General features: G+C 45.2%; 1 protein-coding gene across 1 annotated transcript in view; it reads left to right on the top strand.

Moving 5' to 3' along the window:
• ptprt (protein tyrosine phosphatase receptor type T) overlaps positions 1–21,742 on the top strand; it is a 442,632-nt gene that overhangs the window by 21,228 nt on the left and 399,662 nt on the right. The window contains exon 6 of the mRNA XM_056300890.1: positions 1,333–1,507. Within this exon, the coding sequence (XP_056156865.1) occupies positions 1,333–1,507 (175 nt within the window). The remainder of the gene's footprint in view (positions 1–1,332; positions 1,508–21,742) is intronic.

The following is a 21,742-nucleotide window of genomic DNA, read 5'->3' on the forward strand; positions in this document are numbered from 1 at the left end:
AATTTGGGAAGCGCTTCAGATTTTTAGGCATTCAAATCTCGGACTCCCTCTCCTGGTCTCGAAACACTAATTGTATCATTAAGAAGGCACAACAGTGACTATACTTTCTGAGATGTCTTAAAAATTCAGAATGTCCACGAAAACCATGGTCAGTTTCTATCAGACTACCATAGAGAGCATCCTCACAGGAAGCATACTGGTGTGGTTTGGCAACCTGACTGAACAGGACCACAAATAACTGAGGATAGTAAAAATGACTTCAAAAATCATAGGAGCAGCACTGCCACTACTTCTGTACATTTACCCCATCCATTGCAGAAGGAAGGCCCTAAGTATCACGAAGGACACCAGCCACCCAGCACATGGTCTGTTCTCACTCCTTCCTTCAAGACAATGCTTACAGAGCATCAGAGCTCTGACCAGCTGCCTCATAGACAGATTCTATCCTCAGGCTGTCAGATTAATGAACATAACATCAGTGATTTATTATCTGGTGGGATTTCTTATTTCTTCTTTACTGTTTTTGTTATTATTATATATTGTTTCCTTATATAGTTTTAAGGGCTGAGAGAGCCAGGGCACACACATTCCATTGCATTTGAAGGTACATGGTTCTTATTATATATATGTATATGATAATAAAGTGAAGCTTAAATTTGAAATACCTGCCTAACCCTCTCCTCCCCTTTCCCCTTTTTTATCATGGTCTGGTTTGTGAATCTGAATCTGGCCAATAAGAGTAGGCTTGGCCAGATGGTTAAAGTAGCCACTAAAACCAGAGTGAGTCAGCTATAACTATCTGGCGTTTGTGTTAGAGAGAGAAAAAAAACATGCTACTTTAAATTAGTTTGGAGAGCTGCTTCCCTGCGCTGGGGCAGGGAACTCTATGGTGCAAAGGGAGATTGCATCTACAAAATGTAAAAGATGAACAGCAGCACTTTTGCTTTTGGATAAGTTACAGGAAAGAAGAAAGAAGGGAAAATGCTTTTGCTTTGGTGGAAAAACAGCTTTTGGAATCAATAAACAAATGAAAAGTTGAATAAATAATCAGATGAATGAATGGTTGTGTGTCGGTATACTTCAGAGATATCACAAATGATCATCTCACGCTGTGTAACTCTTACCATCTTATCTACTGCTTGCCGATTTGTGCGTCTTAAAGAGGATTGGTGTTGAAGTTTAAAGGTAAATCAACTGGTATGAATTCTTGAAACGGACAATATTTCCCCTTTAAATCATGAGAAAAGAAAGGCACCTCCCTAACACTGCTCTTCCCCTTGTCTCTATACATTTATCTTCCTCTTCTTTCTATCTATCTATCAATCTATCTAGCAGTGGAACGGTAAGGACACTGCACTGATGGTGACCAGGGTGGTGAACCACCGTCGTTTCTCGGCAACTGTGAGTGTGGGTGACACGTCCCAGCGCAGCACCAGTCGCTACCGCTGCGTCATCCGCTCAGACGGCGGGTCCGGGGTCTCCAATTATGCTGACCTTATCGTTAAAGGTAAGGTTTGCTTTTTTTTTTTCTTTCTCTCTCAACAATAATGGCGAGCAGAAGAGCTTTTATCGCTACACTTAACTCCTGCTACCAGTGAGAACATGAGGTGAGGGCGAGGCCTCCCATGTGATCGACGGCATTGTTTCCCCGGCATACCGAAGAAGAAGTAGGCACACACCACAGCTCGTTGCGAGACAGATGATGCTCGTGTTGTTCAGCCTACGTGTTGAGAGAGGTCATAACGGTGGAGTGTATCAAGGCGAGGACACTTATGCCTCGAATTATGAATAACCCAGAATCCAATAACTCGGCAGCGCCAACCACGTCTTAGAGACTGTGTGGTTTTCATGTGATGGATGTAAAGGTTGTGAAAGTTTTACTTCAGGGGGCGACTGTGGGTGACAGTGGCTCAGGAGGTAGAGCAGGTTGTCTGGTAACTGGAGGGTTGCCGGTTTGATCCTCGGCTCCTCCTCGCGAAAATGTCGAGGCATCCTTGAGCAAGACGCCTAACTCCTAACTGCTCCCAGTGAGCTGGTTGTTACCTTGCGCGGTTGACACTGCCAGCAGTGTATGAGTGTGTGTGGGTGAACGCGAGGCATTCATTGATTGTAAAGCACTTTGGAGTGGCTGTCTTAGATAGAAAAGCGCCATATAAATGCAATCCATTTACTGTTCATTCAGAGGAGTCGGTCTTAAATGAGTATTTCCAACTGTTTAATGCCAAAAGACGTTTATTCACGTCGTGGTTAAGGCAACGCAACCACACTGCCATTTATTTTGTCGAGAATCAGAATTTAAACACAGAAGCTTTTGCGGGGAACATCTGAAGCGTGATGCGATGCTGCTATAATGACCACAGTGTGCCTCAGCCGACTAGATAGCAGTTCTTGTACCTTCCAAATGCTGAAAAGAGAGCAAAGTCTGGCTGCTTTAAAGAACTCTTTCCAACGGCGGAGCGAAGCCACAGCGATAGCTCGGCAATCATGCCGTAAGAAGTGGCCCTTCTGCTGTGTTCACACAGTCACGTTAGTCTCAGAATGCGCTCGGCTTTCTTATATGTTGTTGTGCCTATGTGTTTGTGCATCTTGTTACATATCCCAGTTTTGTGTGTGTGTGTGTGTGTGTGTGTGTGTGTGTGTGTGTGTATTGTTGTCCCTAGAGGAACGCGCTTTGTAAAGAAAGTGTGGAGAAGAAATGGGGCTTTTGGAATGAGAGCACCCTGGTTGTTGCTCATTAAAGTGGTGAGAACGCTCGGTACAGAATACTGAAAAGACTTCTAAGTGGTGATTGGGAGTCACAAAGAGCCCTTATTCTCCCTCTCTCTCTCCCTCTCTCGCTCTCTCTCTCTTTCTCTCTGACTCACAAGAAAATTGAGCCAGGCTTACTGCTTTTATGTGTGGTGTCTCCTCTCGTTCCTGTCGTGCCCTCCTTGCCCTCTTTGTTGCCATCATATGTGGCTTATTCTCTCGATCTAGCCTTTTCCCATTCTTTCTCCTTAACTCGCCCACTCTCCTCTTCTCTCTGCCTCTCTCTGCTCTGCTTTCCTTATGCGATTTTGCCTCTCTTTTTCCTTCTCTTGCCCCCCCTTTTCTGCTCTCATCTTTCTCTACACTTTCTGCACTTTTTACCATTTTCGGTTTCTGTCTCTCTCTCTCTCGCGCTCTCTCTCTCTCTTCCCTGTCTTTACCTATTTCCCTATTTCCCTATGGTGTCCTTTGAGATGCTGTCCCTGTCTTTGATATATGGAGTGAGGGTCTTACCATGGCCCAGTACCACGGTGGAACAGGTGCTGTTGGCGGTAGGAGAACAGGAAGGGCATGGAAACATCTCGTATGCCTCACACATGAATAAAGTAGTGGTTGGATTTTTGAAGGAGCAGGGGTTTGTCAATCAGCTGATAGAAAATGGCGGGCAACAAGCTGCTGTGGCCGATGCGGCTGACAATGGCGGGCAACAGGCCGCTGCGGCCAATGTGGGTGACAATGGGGAGGAGATCAGCAGGCAGCGGGCTCTGCCTGAGGCTGCTCCCCCTGTACGGAGTTAGGCTGGTGGCTCTGTGGTCGGAGCCACCGGTGCATGCGGCTCGATCTGTATCTAAGGATAATTTAGCAGGAGAGATGGAGGCTGAACCTGTGGTCAGGGTGGTGCAGAGGAAGGACGACATGGGGAGGTCAGAGCGTTTTACAGTGCCGGAGGCTGAGATGCTGCAGGTCAGACTGGACAGTGAGGCAGAGGAGCAGGTGATGAAGCCTGCCGGTTGCCATGGTAATGTGACTTACATAGAGTGTGGATCTGAAGCTGAATCTGGTAGTGTTTCTGTTGCGGACAGTATTTCTCAGAATGTAAACTTTTATTTATTAGAGGAGGTTAATAGTTTTTTGGAAGTTACATTTGGTAAATCAGCTAATGTCCAAGATTACTTTCCTGATGTTGAGAACTTTATTTGTTCAGTTACTTTACTTCAAAAAGTTGTTGGGTTAGATTTACTGGATAGCAAAAAACATTATTGTCTCAAGGAGCATGTCATTGGTCCAAGGAGAGGTTTAAAAATGCCCATGGCTAAAATGGTAAAGAAAACAAAACTCTCATTTTAAACGTGCCATGATCATACAACACTGGGTGTTTCATCCCTGCTGTCTTTTTCTATCTGGCTTCTTACTGGTCTGTCTCTCTTCTCCTCGTATGCAGGGCTTAAGGGTGGCTTCATTAAATATGAATGGGTGTGGAAATGCACAGAAAAGGGCTTTAATAACAGAAGTAATCAAGCAGAAAAGATTGGATATAGTTTTTCTACAAGAAACACACAGTGACAGCACAAATGAAATAGACGGGCTTATGGTGGGCAGGGCAGCATGTCCTTAGCCATGGGATAAATTTTAGTGCAGGAGTTGCCATTTTATTTTCTTCTACCTTAAATGCAAACATTATATCCAGCACAGAGATTGTGAAGGGCAGAGTCCTTATGGTGAAAGCTGGAATAGAGGCAGTTATCTTTAGTTTTATTAATGTTTATGCACCAAACTAAGGCTCTGAGCATGAAGGGCTTTTTTAAAATATTGAAAGAAAAATGAAGAGGCATTGATCCAGGAGGGTGCATCATATTGGTTGGAGACTGGAATTGTTGCACTGACTTACTTTAGATAGGACTGGAGAGGAGCCACACCTTCAGTCATCTTTTGTTTTGTCCCATGTCTTAAAGAAAATTGATTTGGTGTGTGGAGTTGATGGGTGGAGGATGAAACACCCTTTAGTTAGATAGTACACTTGGGTCAAAATATCAGATGGCAGAGTAAGTGTAGCTAGATTAGACAGGTTTTGTATATCTAGTTATTTTACTACTCGAGTTGTTAATTATCAGAGCCACGCTGTCACTTTTACAGACCATCATTTAGTTTTAATGGAGCTGATTTTATCTCCCACTTGAAAACCAAATTTTTTTCGGCATTTTAGTGATAAATTATTACATGATCTTAATTGTTGTGAAAATTCTAAATTGTGTTGGGATCATTGGAAAGAAATGTGGAAAGACAATGGAAAGACAATGTTCTTTCTCTTACTCAGTGGTGGGAGGTATGTGTATTGCCAGCAATACACATACAGTTCCACAGCTAACATTAAGAGAGCTGTACAGGAGTTAGAAGAAGAGAAAAGAGACCTGGAAGATGGTTCTGTCTCACAAACTGATCAGCAGAATGATTATTGGTTACACTGCAAAATACAGTAGCTGAAAGCTCCTGCAAGAAAGAGCTAAAGGAGCTTTAGTCCGAGCACGTTTCACCAGACTCCAGAACATAAATGCACCAACCACTTTCTTCTGGGCTTTAGACAAGTCAATCGTTAAAAAAAAAACATAAATGGCGTGTTGTCATCTTCCTGATGGAAAGGTGACCACAGATTCAGCTGAGATGAGGAAACATGGAGTGGACTTCTACACAGACTTATTCAGGGTAGACAGCTGTGATGTAGACTCTGGTGCAGAGCTTCTACAGGGCTGAGCCCAGAAGAACGGGATACATTGAGTTTGGATATGACTCTGGATGAACTGACTGATTCTATGCCTCAGATGGTGTCGGACAAGCCTCCAGGAATAGATGGCTTACCATCCGACTTTTTTTTAAACATTTCTTGATTGTTTTGGTACAGGATCTTCTGAAAATTTTTAAAGAGTATTTTAAAAAAGGGACACTTCCAGCTTCCTGTAGACATGCAGTTCTCTCTCTTCTGCCCAAGAAGTGAGATTTATCCCTTTTAAAAAACTGGAGACCAGTAGCTCTTTTATGCAAAAACTATAAAATTATCTCTAAAGTTTTATCAAACAGACTGAAAACATTTATTGACCTGTTGATTGGTGCAGATCAATCTTACTGTATTCCAGACTATGCTAGACACATTTTTTGAATGAGAGATTTGTTTGATATCTGTAAATTATTTCAATGTTTGTATTTTTTTTCCTGAAAAATATTTTTATTATTTGTGTAAGTAAACATTTTTGTATTTTATCTATTGACCCAGAGAAAGCTTTTGGCTGTGTAGATCATGATTTTCTTTTCTCTACCTTGCAGGCTTTTGGTAGGGGTTCCTAGCCTGGATAAAGCTGTTGTATAGTGGTGCTTGTTGTGTAGTGAAGGTGGGGGGGGGAGGTTAAGCTCTTCCGTGGCTGTTAGGAGAGGGATCAGGCAGGGCTGCCCCATCTCAGGCCCACTTTACAGCGTCACCATTGAGCCTCTCCTGTGCAGGGTGAGGAGCTAGCTGAAAATCCTCCTGTTTTTGTATTAGCATATGCTGCTGATGTTAATGTGTTTGTCCAGGGAGAGGGAGATGTCCAGAAATAAAAGAAAGCCTGGTCTTATATACAAAGCCAAGAGTAACTGGGGGAAAAGTTAGGCTTTTTAGTGGGTCAGTGGGGCTTGGGAGAACTCATGGCTTTCCTGGAAACCTTAGGCGGGGAGAAAGGTATTAAAGTCCAAGGAGAATACTTTTTGTTTTTTTTGTAAATTTTTTTATTGTGTTTTTAAAGGCAAAATATAACAAACAAGAACAGAGGGGGCATATAACAGTCCCCCATCACATCCTCCTCCCTCCCAACGACACGGTCCCCTGGAAAATAAATAAATAAATACAAATAAAAATAAAAAATACACAGACAACATCAGGAGAAAGGAAAGAAAAGAAGGGAAGGTACAAATGAGAAAAAGTAAACGAGGCTTGGTCTAAATGAATATAAATGAAAAATTTAAATTAAGATTCTAAATCATTGCTGGTCATCGGAGGGGAGCCTCTGCAGCGCGGTGAAGTAAGAAATGAGGGGCTGCCACCTCACAGTAAATTTGTGGGCGCAGTCCCTGAGCGAGAACTTGATTTTTCCAAGTTTTAAAAAGTGGATCACATCACTTAGCCATAGGGAAAGCGGGGGGGGGGGGGACTTCCAGTGAAGAAGAATCCTGCGCCGCGCCAATAAGGATGTGAAAGCCACCACTTCCGCATGCTTAGGGGTCAGAGATAACAGAATTTCTGGGATACCAAAGAGAGTCCAAGGAGAATACTAAGGAAGTGAGGACTTTCAGCGGCAGAACTGGGAGGGAGTGCTGGAGAAGGTGGAAGCCAAGTTGTCTAAATTGAAATGGTTGCTACCCCAGCTGTCCTACAGTGGAAGAGCTCTGATAGTTCATAATCGGGTTGCCTCAGCTCTATGGCACAGACTCATTGGTTTCATGCCACCACCAGGCCTTGTGGATGAAATGCAGAGGCTCCTTGTGAATTTTTTTCTGGTCTGGTCAGCACTGGCTGAGAGCGTCAGCCCTGTATCTCCTTGTGGAAAAGGGAGGACAAAGACTTATAGACATTCTATCCAGAACTGCGGCCTTCAGACTACAGACAGCACAGAGACAGCTGTACGGCTGCAGTCACTGCTGGTTGGCTCCTGCTTGGATGCTTCTTAGGAAAGCTGGCTGGCTTGGGTTGGATAAAGTTTTTTTTTTTTTGCTGAGATAATCTGAAGCTGACATGACTGGACTTACACCCTTTAACAACTCAGTGGTTAAAGCCTGGCAGATGCTGAAGGTCACATGAATTCCTGACCCTAGACGAGGAATGTGGCTTTTTCAGGAGCCACTGTTTCATAATGACTTCCTTGCGAATGCCACCTTTTCTGATGCTACAGTAAGGAGCAAATTTGTTGAGGCTGGCATCACTAAACTGGGCCAGCTTACAAAAGCATTGAGGATTGTGGAGGAAGTCTGGCAGTCCCTGTCTGAGCCACTGAGAGAGTTTGCCAAAAATGGTGCTCTAGCTGACGAATGGGATGATGACAATAAGTAAGTTTTTCCTTCCCTGATTGTTGGTCCTACTGTTGAGGAGTGGTGAGGGGGGAGTGGACTGCTTCTTTCCCTGAATACCTCAGTGCTGGGTACTTTCAGCTCTTATGGGAAGAAGCAATTTTATTACAGTTTTGTGAAGATACTCAACCTTCGCTGCCCGTCTGAAGTCAAGGAGTTGAGTTGGACTGAGGTTTTTGCATCAGACTGTACCCATAAAGGCAGGTGGAAGGTCCTATATAAGCCTCCTGTTGAGAAACGGATGGCTGACATCCAGTGGAGGAGTAAACATGGAGCAATAGTCACGAACAAACACAGAGCTCACCTGGATCCAAGCACTGGGGAGGAATGTCCTTTCTGTACACAAAGGGAAAAATTAGAGCATTTAGTTGTCTCGTCCTTGATTAGTGGGCTTATTTAGAGTACTTTTGGGTCTGAATATGTAGTATGAAAAAGACTGCTTCTGGTTCTAGTCAATTTTTTTGTTTGGAACTGCTAAGTTGATCTCGAAGACCAGGAAGAACAAGATGTTAGGTCAGGGCTGGACTGATGTGGTGCAGAGTCTGAAGGGTTTGGTGGCGGCTCGTCTGAGGATAGAGCACACTTTCTACACCCTGACCAGTAATCTGGACTCTTTCAGGGCTCTGTGGGGGATCAGATAGGTTTTATGTTCACCGAGGGAAGATGGTTCACTGGTTCTTAATTTCTAATTTATTATGGTCATGTGTGTGTGTCTGTGTGTGTGTGTGTGTGTGGGGGGGGGGGGGGTGACAGGGAATTATTTTTGTGTAATTTGAAGGAGCCACAGTAATGATGCCAGAGATTTCATTGTTTTTTTTAGCTTACCAGTTTATATTGGTATGATGGGAATGGATTTTTTTTATAATATGATGTAAAGAAAAGTTATTTTAAAAATCAAAGTCTCTCTCTCTCTCTCTCTCTCTCTCTCTCTCTCTCTCTCTCTCTCTCTCTCTCTCTCTCTCCATCTATTCTTGCGTTTCTAGGTTCTCTCCCTCAGAGCTTTTAAAGTTGATATTTACCCACTAATCTGACACTTTGACTTTAGCCCTACCACACATATTGGCAGACACCAACCTTGTTTGCGGTTTGCGTGTGTGTTAAGTAATGTTTGGCTGTGTGCATGCGTGCGTGGGTTGTGCGTGTCCACGTGCATGATGAGTGTGCATGTCTGTACAATAAATATCGAGGGGATTGGGTGGATTGTTGCAGGGTCTGCACTCATCACACACACAGGGAGACGCGCACAAACAGAAATTTAACACACATAGGCAGACTTGCAAACACCACAAGTAAGGACAATATCTATGCGGAGGCACATCCACCGCATTGCCCAAACACATGCCAACCTCATGCTCGCTCACATTCTCTCTCTCTCTCTCTCTCTCTCTCTCTCTCTCTCTCTCTCTCTCTCTCTCTCTCTCTCTCTCTCTCTCTCTCTCTCTCTCTCACACACACATATGCATGCACATGCACACACAAACACACACATGCAGAGAAAGTAAGAGAGAGAGAGGGCAGTTTTAACCTTGAGAAGTCTGACGTGATTGTCTTGGACAGGACTTTTTCAGCCTCGGAAGCAGACCGGAGCTGTTTACCCAGGACCGGCCACGTGGACTGGGCATAAGAGACTACCTCAGCCAGGGAGGTGTCAGGCTTTAAATGCCTGGAAAACCGTTGGATTGCGTCAGTTTAATGTGGAGTTTTTAATACCAGCATCGCACAAGTCGACACTTCTCTTATTACAGTTCCGTAATCGACTTCTGACAAATGGTGCACATCTTCACACACGTGTTCTCCCTCCTCCTCTGCCTCGCTATCTCTCCGGCCTCCCCATTTTCTCCATTCCTCGACTCGTCTCTTTTCTCTTGCTCACAGTGCAACAAATCCCCTAATTGAGGACATGAACATTGTGTAATCCAGTCTGCTCTCCATCCTCTAGACTAGTGAAACGTAAAGCAAATTCAGTTTTCAACCACCCACCCTTGCTGTCTCGGCTCATGTGGACAGCTCACCCGCTGTGCAGAGGAAATGCAGTGGCGTCCTAGTGAGAACAATGCTATCACACCGAGGAGGCTGCGGACTAACAGTAGAAAGGCCTGTGATGAAATGATAACATCGTTTGTCAGATTTCAAACATCCTACAGTTGTGTGTCTGCATATGGAGTATATGTCTCTCTCGCTTCCTTGTATTCTCTTTGATTGTCAAGAGATCTTGACTTGATTGGTCTTTCTTTCCCTTCTTCTGTCTCTCTGTCTTTATATGTATAGTTGGTATGGGGGGGAAATGTTCAACTTCTGCAGAATAACTGTCATGTTGAGTCTAATTTTTTGATCCTTGACATGTTTATCAATACTAAGGCCCCGCCATGGGGGAATCAGATGAACTGTTGATTAAAAAAATGGTGTGTTATGGCCGGACTCGATGAAGCAGCAATCATTGGCAAACGCTGTCTTCGGGAGGGGGGCGGAGTCGGCTTGTGTTCGTCACGTGAATGCGTCTGTGTGTGTGTCGGAAGAAACAGTGGTTCGGCCTGGAGTCGCCTTGTCACGAAAGTGGGGAGGCGGTCTCCTTCGAGACTGCCGGCCGGAGAGATGCAGTTGGCGAATGCATGCAGTACGAGGGTGGGTGTTTGAATTAAAATAGGGATCGATTGGCCACTAAATTGGGAGAAAAAAGGGAAAAATCAGAAATAAATTTATTTTAAAAAAATGGTGTGTGTGCGTATGTGTGTGTGTGGGGGGGCAGCCCACAAACTTGCAATTAACACAAAATAATCATATCTAATATGAAGAAACACGGCTCATGTTTTCCCCCTTTAAACTTGGAATACATTTTGCTGTTTTAATATGGATGTTTTAATCTGAAGGGAGGGTAGTAGTCCATGGGCCAGAGCCCAAAATTTCCTATTTCGGTACACTCAAGGTGGCAATACTTACTTATAATTTTTGAAAGGATCCATGTCTGTAGATGATATTTTGGTATGATAACCATTCCTGAGTGGCAGCTGTATCACAGTTATCAGCTCATGAAGTTAACCACCTCCAACACATACACACACACACACACACACACACAGGAGTATAATGTGCGTGTTTGTGTTCTGATAACAGATGGCAGTGACACTTCCTGTTCCCCAGACTGTCATCCAATGAAAATGCAAAACGCCTTTCACAGTGCACACAGACACAGACACAGACACACACAGACACAGACACACACACACACACACACACACACACACACACACACACACACACACACACACACACACACACACACACACACACACTCCAGTCTATATTCCATGGGCCAGACGATATTTCGGTACACTTAAGGTGGCAAAACTTACTTATAATTTTTGAAAGGATCCATGTCTGTAGATGATATTTTGGTATGATAACCATTCCTGAGTGGCAGCTGTATCACAGTTATCAGCTCATGAAGTTAACCACCCGCTAAACTAAATTGCATTTTAGACGCTGGTGCATATCCTGGTTTAGCCTCATGGTCAGGACATTTTTCAATGTTCTATAATATTGTCTTTGGTATCATTTTAAAGGGGACCTTCTTAGCTTTCATTCAAGCCCTGTTGTGGATATTTCTCACAAATATAGAGGTCACTTGAGCTCTTCAACCCGTCAATAACACACATCTTTCTGCAATGTTCGCCTAAACTATATACTTTCTTTTAGCCCTGTGGCATCTAGGAATATCAGGGACACAAAACACAAAAACTGGAATACTCACAGGACTGTAAAGATTCAGGAAATGTATAATATACCCATACTATTTCATTGTGTGAGGTGATTGTGAACCTTAAATTAGAAGGGCATTATTACTAAGAAACTAACTAGACCAAAGCCAGTTAGTCCATGGGTCAGACCAGATATCGATATCACCCAAGGTGACACAACTTCACTGGTGCCATTTTATTTGGTACACTAACAGAAGTAAAATAATACATGATAACCTTTCCAAATGAGCAGCTATTTCATTTTTCTTTCAGGAAACCTGTTTCTGTGCCTCTCACGATTGTGTATTTGCCCAGATTTTTACAAATATAGCATTTCAACACCCCTGGTACTGATTAGCCTAGCTTAAACTCTGGGACAGTTCTTAGTTGGCCAACAACCAAGGATAACCAGTACTGTGTACTTTCATTCATTGTGCTAAGCTAGGCTAACGTGCAGCCAGATAGCTTTCTACTAAACACATATAGAGGAAACTGGTATCTATCTTCTTGTCTCACTCTGGAGAAGATTGTAAGCTAATTTCCCATAATGTTAGCATGTTCTTTTAATGTATATGTTGATATGATTAGTTAAAGTGGCTACGAGGAACTTTCATCTTGTGTTGATTTTAGCGGCCTCATGTGGACAAAATACAGCTGTTGCATAGCAACTAGGTAATGTATCTATTTGTGGCTATGTAAGATAAATAATGGTAATATGACGCTGGTGAAGCAAAGTAAACTTTGTTTTAGTAGTGTTCATACACCTAAGTTACATGTATTTGTTTGTATGTGGCAGGTGAAAACTGACTGAATATGGCCACTGGTGAACAAGCAAGTTTTTACCCAATACCAAAGTGCCCACGGGTGGAGTGCATTACCCACTGTTCTGATGATACAGATAAGCTGGTTTCACTACAAAGTGTTGACTCATGGAGAACTCTGCTCAGGGCAGCTCAGATACGAAATCATGCACCAGTTTTGAAACTGGCAAAAGACATTCCTGAGGGACAGATTCCAGCAATCTACTACCACAGAAAGTGTCGCAGTATCTTCACTATGAAGCAAATTCTTGATGGCCTCCTTGCAAAAGAAAAGAAAAAAGTTGTGTCTCTGCTGAAGAGAAACAATCTAAGAGAGTAGCTCGACATGCTCCAAGTACATCTAGGACTTATGATGCAGAGTGCATATTTTGTCAGAAAAACAGCAAATATTCCAAGAGACAGAATACGAGAGAAGTACTGGTGCAGTGTCGAGAACTGCGAGCTGATGCAAAGATCAGGAGTGCAGCCACAAAGAAAAGGGACAGCAGAATCCTTGCCATTGTGAGTAGAGACCTTGTAGCCACTGAAGGGCACTACCACAGGTCATGCTATAGACTTTACACCAAAGAAGAGGTTTCCAAAGGAGAGGTTGCCAGCAATGAAGATGATGATGCTGCAGCCCAGTATGAAGCTGCTGTGAATAAGGCATACAATGAGCTGTTCCTCTTCATCAGGATGGAGCTTTTTGGCAATCCTCAAGCGATGACAATGACTGATCTCTCTTCTAGACTGGTAGCTTCAATGAACTCCCAAGGCATTGCCCAAGTCAAGGAATCAACCAAGAAGCACATAAGGCGAAACCTGGAGAGTGAGTTTGCTGGAGCCTTGCAGATATTCTCTGATGAGAAAGGAAAATTCCTCCTCTATCCCGATAACTTGTCCATGAGGGAACTTGCCAAAGAAAATCAGTCTCTCAAAAGGGAGCTGCAGACCCTGAAAAGTGTCAGTGCACAAGATGTTATAGCCAAAGCAGCCATCAAATTGAGAGCAGACATTAAAAGTCAAGATGTTCCTCAAACCTGGCCGCCTGAAGTCAAACCAGAAGCAGAATGTCCTACCATTCCAGAGTCGCTCATTATCTTCCTGTACTCTCTACTCACAGGCTCAAATGATCCTGATCATGCATCCCAGAGAGTGCAGTGCCTTCTGCAGTCATTTGGCCATGACATAGTATATGCAGTGACATGTGGAAATACCAAGCCTTCCAAGCACATTGTTCTGCCATTCAGTGTCAAATCGTTGACAGGAAATGTAGAGTTGATAAACATCCTCAACCGACTTGGTCACAGTGTGTCCTATTCACAGATGGAAGAGATCAACACTGCCCTGTGTCTCCAGAAACTCTCATCATCAGGGAGTGGCATTGCCCTTCCAGCTAACATCCATCCTGGCATATTCACAACTTTAGCCAGGGACAATATCGACCGTCTTGAAGAAACTGTCAGTGGTGAGGGAACATCTCACAGAGTCAATGGGATTGCTGTGCAAGCAAAGCCAGTCAACCCACTTCCTGTCCAACCCATGCCCACTGTTCCCAAAACAAAGAAGAGAAGCATTGATGGACCCCCACCAATGTTACCAACTTACAATGCTGGACAACGGGTAGGGCCACCACAAAGCAAAAAGTCAGATGCCGATACTGCAGCCAATACTAAGCTTGCCAGAGAGAAAAACCTTCTTTGGGTCCTAGCACGCATGTCACAACAAGAAGAACAGTCAGTCAGCAGCTGGACAGGCTTCAACATCCTGACTCGAGGAGAGATGACGGTCATCCCCGACAATATAGGCTATCTGCCTACCATCAATGCTCCAGCGACACAAATGTCTACTGTCAACGAGGTGCTTAACCAGTCACTGAGCATCATGCAGTGCTTAGGCCTGAGGAAGATTGTCTGTGTCTTTGACCAAGCCCTGTATGCGAAGGCTGTCGAGATCACATGGAAACACCATGACAAGTTCCATGATATCATCGTTAGGCTTGGGGTATTCCACACCATCTGCACACTGCTGGCAATAATAGGAAAGCGTTTCCAAGATGCTGGACTCAAAGACCTCTGCATTGAGTCTGGCATGATTGCAGAAGGCTCAATTGCTGGTGTTATGGATGGCCGCAAGTACAACAGGGCAGTGCGACTACACAAGCTCCTGTATGAGGCTCTCATGCGACTGACCTTGAATGGTTTCCTGTCCTGGTTGGAAGAAACTCACAGGAATGACATGGTTCACCTGAATGAGACACTGAAGACCATTGACAGCCTTGGGAAAGAAGTCTCACAACATGCTTTGAAGGAGGTCCTCGAGAACAGCTCTTGTACACGCATCATGGATCTATTTGAAGTCTACCGTGAGTTCCTTAGAGGTGGAAATGGCAGCCTCTCGAACTTCTGGATGTCCTATTTGGACATGGTTGAAATCTTGTTGGGGCTCATCCGAGCATCCAGAGAGGGAGACTGGATGCTACACTTGGCTAGCATTCGAGCAATGATCCCATGGTGCTTTGCTTATGACAGGATGAATTATGCACGCTACCTCCCCTACTATTACGCCCAGATGTCTGAGCTGCCCATCACACACCCAGATGTGTACACAGAATTCATGGAAGGAGGCTTCTCAGTCCAACTGGGCTCCACCAATCCCTTTGGCCGAATCCCTGTTGACCAAGCTATAGAAGAAACGGTGAACAAAGACACCCAAACAGCTGGAGGGACAAAGGGATTCAGCTTGAAGCCAGGAGCTGTGACCAAATATTATCTCACAGCTGAGTATAGAAGCATGTACCTCAGACAGCTGAGAGACCTGACCGGTCAAGGCAGGTGCAAATGGTCTCATCCAGATCTACAGAGTCCAAGGATCAAGAGAGATGAAGCAGATGTCCAGTCTCTCATGGACCTTATGGAGAATAACTGGCTCAATCCTATGTCCCCTGATGAGATTGATTTGGTTAGCCTCTCCACTGGCAACATGGCTCCACCTGATGTGACCATAGATCTCTTGAGAGCTCTTGAGAAAGGAGAAGAGGCCTACCAAGCATTCCAGCAAACAAGGTTAGATGCAGACCCACCACCTGTGAAATTCCACGACAAGATGACCAAGCAAAGTCTGAAAACATTCTCCAATGTCAGCACAAAACAAGCTCATGGAAAGAAAGCACAGGATGTGGTTCTGAAGGCAGATAGAAACCTTTTCAGTCACATGATCCTGGTGGCTGAAAGCAGGAAGGTGAATCTGAAGGATGTCCTTGCCTACCCATTGGGCCCACTACCATGGGCACTGGCAAATGCTGATGGGTCCTTACGAAAAACAAACAAGGCTGCACTTGCCAGAGAGCTTGAAAAGAATGTATCTCCTGCAGAAGACATCCCAATCCCATCTACTTCCATCATTGATGGGATGAGCCTGGTCCAAAAAATGAATGGCAACAACAAAACCTTTGCACAGATGGCAGAGTCAGCCTTGACCCAGGTCCTCCATGAGGGAGCACAGAGTGGGAGGATTGATGTTGTTTTTGATGTCTATCACCAGACTTCGATCAAAGATGCTGAACGACTGAACCGGGGTGGAGACATCACTCTCCAGTACAAGAATCTTGCAGGGGGACACCACGTCCAGCAGTGGAGAAAATTTCTGTGCAGTTCCTCCAACAAGACCAGTCTCATCAAGTTTCTGGTGGAAGAGTGGAAACTCCCACGATACAGAGCTATGCTGCATGGCAAGGTGTTGTACATGACCTGTGAGGAAACCTGCTACAAGTTGACAGAAGATGGGTGTGAGGAAGCAGCAGAACTGCACTCCACACATGAAGAAGCTGACACTCGTCTGCTCCTGCATGCATTGCATGCAGCAAATGCGGGCTCAAAGTCAGTTATCATCACAGCTGAGGACACTGATGTCATGGTGCTTTGTCTTGGCTTCCAGAAGGACATCACCTGTCCCATCTACCAGAAGTGTGGGACTCAGAACCGCACACGGTTTGTCGACATCACCAAACTGGCAAGTTCACTTGGAGACAGCATCTGTGACAGCCTAATTGGCTTACATGCCTTCACAGGCTGCGACACTGTCAGTGCATTCGCTGGTCGAGGGAAGCTGAATGCCCTGAAGATAGTGAGAAAGCACACTTCCTGCCAAGAGACTTTTAGTCAACTGGGACTGACATGGAATGTGAGTGATGAGCTGTTCCAGAAAATTGAGCAGTTCACCTGTCGGATGTATGTTGCTAATAGCAGCACTGCTGAGGTGAACAAACTGCGTTACCAGCTCTTCTGCACCAAAAGGGGAGAGGTTGAGTCCAGCCAGCTGCCACCATGTAGAGACTGTCTCTTTATGCATGTTCAACGAGCCAACTATCAGGCAGCAATATGGAAGTGCTGTCTGCAGGCTAACCCTGTGGTGCCAAGCCCTACTGAGTATGGATGGACAGACGATGAAGGTAAGCTGGCCATTTACTGGATGCGCTCCCCACCTGCACCAGATGTGGTCTTGGAAATGCTAACATGCAAGTGTGTGCATTCATGCAAAATGCCAAGCTGCATGTGCCTGTCAAATGGACTTCCATGCACAGACATGTGCAGGTTACAGACCTGCAGTAACCAAAAACAGCAGGATGGTCCAGAACTGGACTTTGAACTTGGGGAGTCAGATGATGAGAGAAACGAGCAGTTTGATGAATGACAGTGTGATGATTCTGATGGTATTACTGTGGTAGTAGTCTATTGATGCACAGGATGTTGATTCTGGACTTGGTTACCCAGAGCTTGATAACAATAATGTAACCATATTCACATATACCCATTACCCTACCCATTACCATTACATATACCCACTAATGATATGGGATTACATGTATCATTGACTAAGTATACGTATGTAAATGTCAATGTTGTTTAAAATATTAAAATAGTTCATTACCTCACTATGGTATTCCTTTTTATCATGTATTTTGATTGTGTATTTAAACAAATGTATAGAGACCAGTTTGTGACCTAACTGGCTTTGGTCTAGTTCTAATTTAAGGCTCACAATCACCTCACACAATGAAATAGTATGGGTATATTATACATTTTCTGAATCTTTACAGTCCTGTGAGTATTCCAGTTTTTGTGTTTTGTGTCCCTGATATTCCTAGATGCCACAGGGCTAAAAGAAAGTATATAGTTTAGGCGAAAATTGCAGAAAGATGTGTGTTATTGACGGGTTGAAGAGCTCAAGTGACCTCTATATTTGTGAGAAATATCCACAACAGGGCTTGAATGAAAGCTAAGAAGGTCCCCTTTAAAATGATACCAAAGACAATATTATAGAACATTGAAAAATGTCCTGACCATGAGGCTAAACCAGGATATGCACCAGCGTCTAAAATGCAATTTAGTTTAGCGGGTGGTTAACTTCATGAGCTGATAACTGTGATACAGCTGCCACTCAGGAATGGTTATCATACCAAAATATCATCTACAGACATGGATCCTTTCAAAAATTATAAGTAAGTTTTGCCACCTTGAGTGTACCGAAATATCGTCTGGCCCATGGACTATAGACTGGAGTGTGTGTGTGTGTGTGTGTGTGTGTGTGTGTGTGTGTGTGTGTGTGTGTCTGTGTCTGTGTCTGTGTGCACTGTGAAAGGCGTTTTGCATTTTCATTGGATGACAGTCTGGGGAACAGGAAGTGTCACTGCCATCTGTTATCAGAACACAAACACGCACATTATACTCCTGTGTGTGTGTGTGTGTGTGTGTGTATGTGTTTGTGTGTGTGTGTGTGTGTGTGTCTGTTTATGAGAATGTCTTTGTATATGTTTGTTTGAAGTATGTACATGTTTGTGAAAGTATGTGCATCTGTTTGCCCCTTTTTTCATGACTTTTTTATGTGTGTGTATTATTGCATGTTTTTGTGTGGTTGTATTCAATTGGCTTTGTTTGTGTTTTTGTGCTCGCGCTCTCGCTGTGTGAAGCTCAGGTGCTGTCAGAATTACACTGTGCCAGGGGAATTACTGATTACAGCCCAGTGCTGTTCAACAAAAGAGTTTTGCAAATTTACCCTGAGACCCTGTATGTGTGTGTGTGTGTGTGTGTAAGTGTGTTTGTGTGTATGTGTGTGTGGGGGGGGTATGTGTGTGTGTGTAGGTACACACAGGGTGTTGTGATGCGTCTAGTGCAGCAGTGTGTAGTTGGAGGGAAGGTGCACATGCTCTTCCAACCCGCTTGTGTCCCTCCTGCCCTTAGCTTGCTGCCGCTGGCTAGCCTTTGTGGCGAATAGGGAAGCATCCTAGCGTGTAAGCCTTCCCTTGCCAATACATAGCCTCTCCTTCACTTCATCTTGCGGCCCCAGGCTAACTTGGCAGGGGATCTCGGAGCAGCAGTGGGCCCCAGAGATATGGTGTGCAGGCCCACCCTGGTGGACACGCCCTGGCACCTATCAACCACTGCCCCGCTGCCTTGTGGGTGAGTCTGGAAGACATAAGGCTAAGGGAGCTTACCCCAACAGAAAAGCAAGCTGTGGCGGCACGCTTCGAGGCGGTTCCCGAAAAACTGGATTTCCGGCAGCCCCCTGCAGTTGTGTGGAGGTGCCGGTCGTCTAGGGATCCCCCTTGCCATCGGAACCATCTCCTCTACAATCAAGTCATGTGGCGTTGGGAGAAGCGCACCCCCCATGCCACTTTAAAAACCATCTCTGCGCAGGTATCTTCTGCTATCTGAGTCCCCGACCTCACAAAGTCTGGCGGCGATGGAGTATCCAATGACGGGAGCAGGTCTGAATGAGCTGGGAGCTCTTAGTTGGAACTCTGCACGCCAGCGGCGCTGGGCAACGGTCGTTAGCAGCTGGGATTGAGTGGCAGCTGTTTCCGGCAGACCCCTGTGCGTCTGAGCAGCCTTATTTAGGGACCGCACTGCTCACCCCTTTCAGGGAACGGCCTAGAAAAGGTGGCCCAAAAATTGCCCACTCAACACTGTGCCTGGGCAGGAAACCGCACCTGCCGGGCCATTCCACTATGCGGTCGAAAAACAAACATTATACCAGTAAGATTTGCAGCATGGAACATTAGAACACTCCTGGACGTCAGCCATGGTACGGACAGACCTCAACGCAGAACAGCACTTATTGCTAGCGAGCTGAGGCGCTATTGTGTGGATGTGGCGGCACTCAGTGAGACCAGGCTCCTTGAAGAGGGCTCGCTCAATGAAGTAGGAGAGGGCTATACCTTCTTTTGGAAAGGATACCCCCTAGGAGGTCAACACATCCATGGAGTTGGTTTTGCAATTAAGAACAGTCTCTTACCCAAACTCGAAGAAACACCAGTGGGCATTAATGAGCGGCTTATGACTCTCCGTATACCCCTTGCAAAATGTCGATACATCACCTTGATAAGTGCCTATGCTCCAACTTTACCATCTCATGATGAAGAGAAAGATCGCTTCTACCAGGCACTCGATGATGTACTCATCAACATCTCAAGGAGCGACAAAGTCATTTTGCTTGGTGATTTTAATGCCTGAGTTGGGAAGAATATGCAGAATTGGAATGGAGTGATTGGCGCCCACGGCATTGGAAAAGTCAACCCCAATGGCATAAGACTTCTTAGTCTGTGCTCGGAACATGACCTCACCATCACAAACACCATTTTCCAACAAAAGAATAAATACAAGGCATCCTGGATGCATCCCAGATCCAAACACTGGCACCTGCTTGATTATGCTATCGTGAGGCGGGTTGATCTTAAAGACGTGCTCCTTACAAGAGCTATGCGAGGAGCAGACTGCTGGACAGACCACCGTATGATCCTGACAAAAGTCAGAGTACATGTCCGACCCTTGAGACGCCAATCTGGGCCAAAAAAGAAACCACTCCACTGCGCCAGACTATCCAACAGCGACACCCGAAACACCTTCCGTCGTTCTCTAGCCGACAACTTAGTTGACATTGAACAGCTGATCAACTCAGAGTCTGGGATGGATGAAAAGTGGACCTCTCTGAGCACCATCCTCTTTGACAATGCAGCCCAGTCCATTGGCTTCAAAACCAAGAAACATCAGGACTGGTTTGATGACAATGCCGGAACGATCTCCACCCTCCTGGACAACATGCATAAGGCACACAGAGCTGCCCTCAGCAACCCACTATCCCAACCTCTAAAGAAAAAATGGCAAGACCTCCGCTCTGAGGCCCAAGCAACTCTGCGGAAACTGCAAAATGAGTGGTGGATTTTGAAAGCCAACGAAATCCAGGCTCATGCAGACAGGAACGACATGCATGGTTTCTATGATGCAGTTAAGGCAATCTATGGCCCCAGAAACTGCTCCCTGACACCCGTTAGGTCTGCTGATGGAACAACTCTCATCAAGGATCAGGCCCTGTTAGTGGAGCGGTGGGCCGAGCATTTTAACACCCTGCTCAACCAGCCCACCCCAGTGGACTCAACTGTACTGGCAGAACTCCCTCAACAGCCTACCTTGCAAGACCTAGACCTCCCACCATCTTTTAAAGAAATCCTACATGCAGTCAACACCCTAAAAAACAACAAAACCCCTGGACCTGATAATATTCCAGCTGAAATCCTCAAGGAAGGAGGCTACCTCTGTACGAGGACACTGTGTCTCTATATCCTTGAGGTGTGGAGTCGCGAGTGTGTCCCCCAACAGTGGAAAGATGCCAACATTGTGGCCATTTATAAAAACAAAGGAGACAAATCCATCTGCTCCAACAGTAGGGGTATTTCACTGCTGGCCATTGCAGGAAAGGTTCTAGCCAAGATCATGCTCCGCAGACTAACACTCGCAATAGCCGAACAGGTCATACCAGAGTCACAATGCGGCTTCCGAAAGGATAGAGGGACCATTGACATGATCTTTGTGACACGCCAGCTCCAGGAGAAATGCAGAGAACAGCACAAGGATCTATACATAGCATTCATAGACCTCTCAACGGCATTTGATACAGTTAACCGGGCCCTGCTGTGGCAAGTCCTGAAGAAATTTGGATGTCCACCCAAGTTTCTTACCATTCTTGGACAGTTTCACTCAGGAATGATGGCCCGAATGGTAGTGGGGAACCGCAGTTCTGAGCCCTTTGGTGTGCAGACTGGAGTCAGACAAGGCTGTGTGCTAGCCCCAGTCCTGTTCAATATCTTCTTAGTCTCTGTTACAACACTGCTACGAAGGAGGCTGGAGAAGCAGGCTGGAGTCACCATTGACTTCAGGCTGGATGGTAACCTATTTAACATCAGGAGGTTTCAGGCAACCACCAAGTTGACCTCTGAGACCATTATTGAGCTACAGTATGCCGACGATTGTGCCCTGGTAGCTCACACACCAGAAGCTCTACAAAACACTCTGTCGGCAGTTGTAACTGCATACAGGA

Source organism: Lampris incognitus, chromosome 2 (assembly GCF_029633865.1).
Source record: "Lampris incognitus isolate fLamInc1 chromosome 2, fLamInc1.hap2, whole genome shotgun sequence".
NCBI lineage: Eukaryota > Metazoa > Chordata > Actinopteri > Lampriformes > Lampridae > Lampris > Lampris incognitus.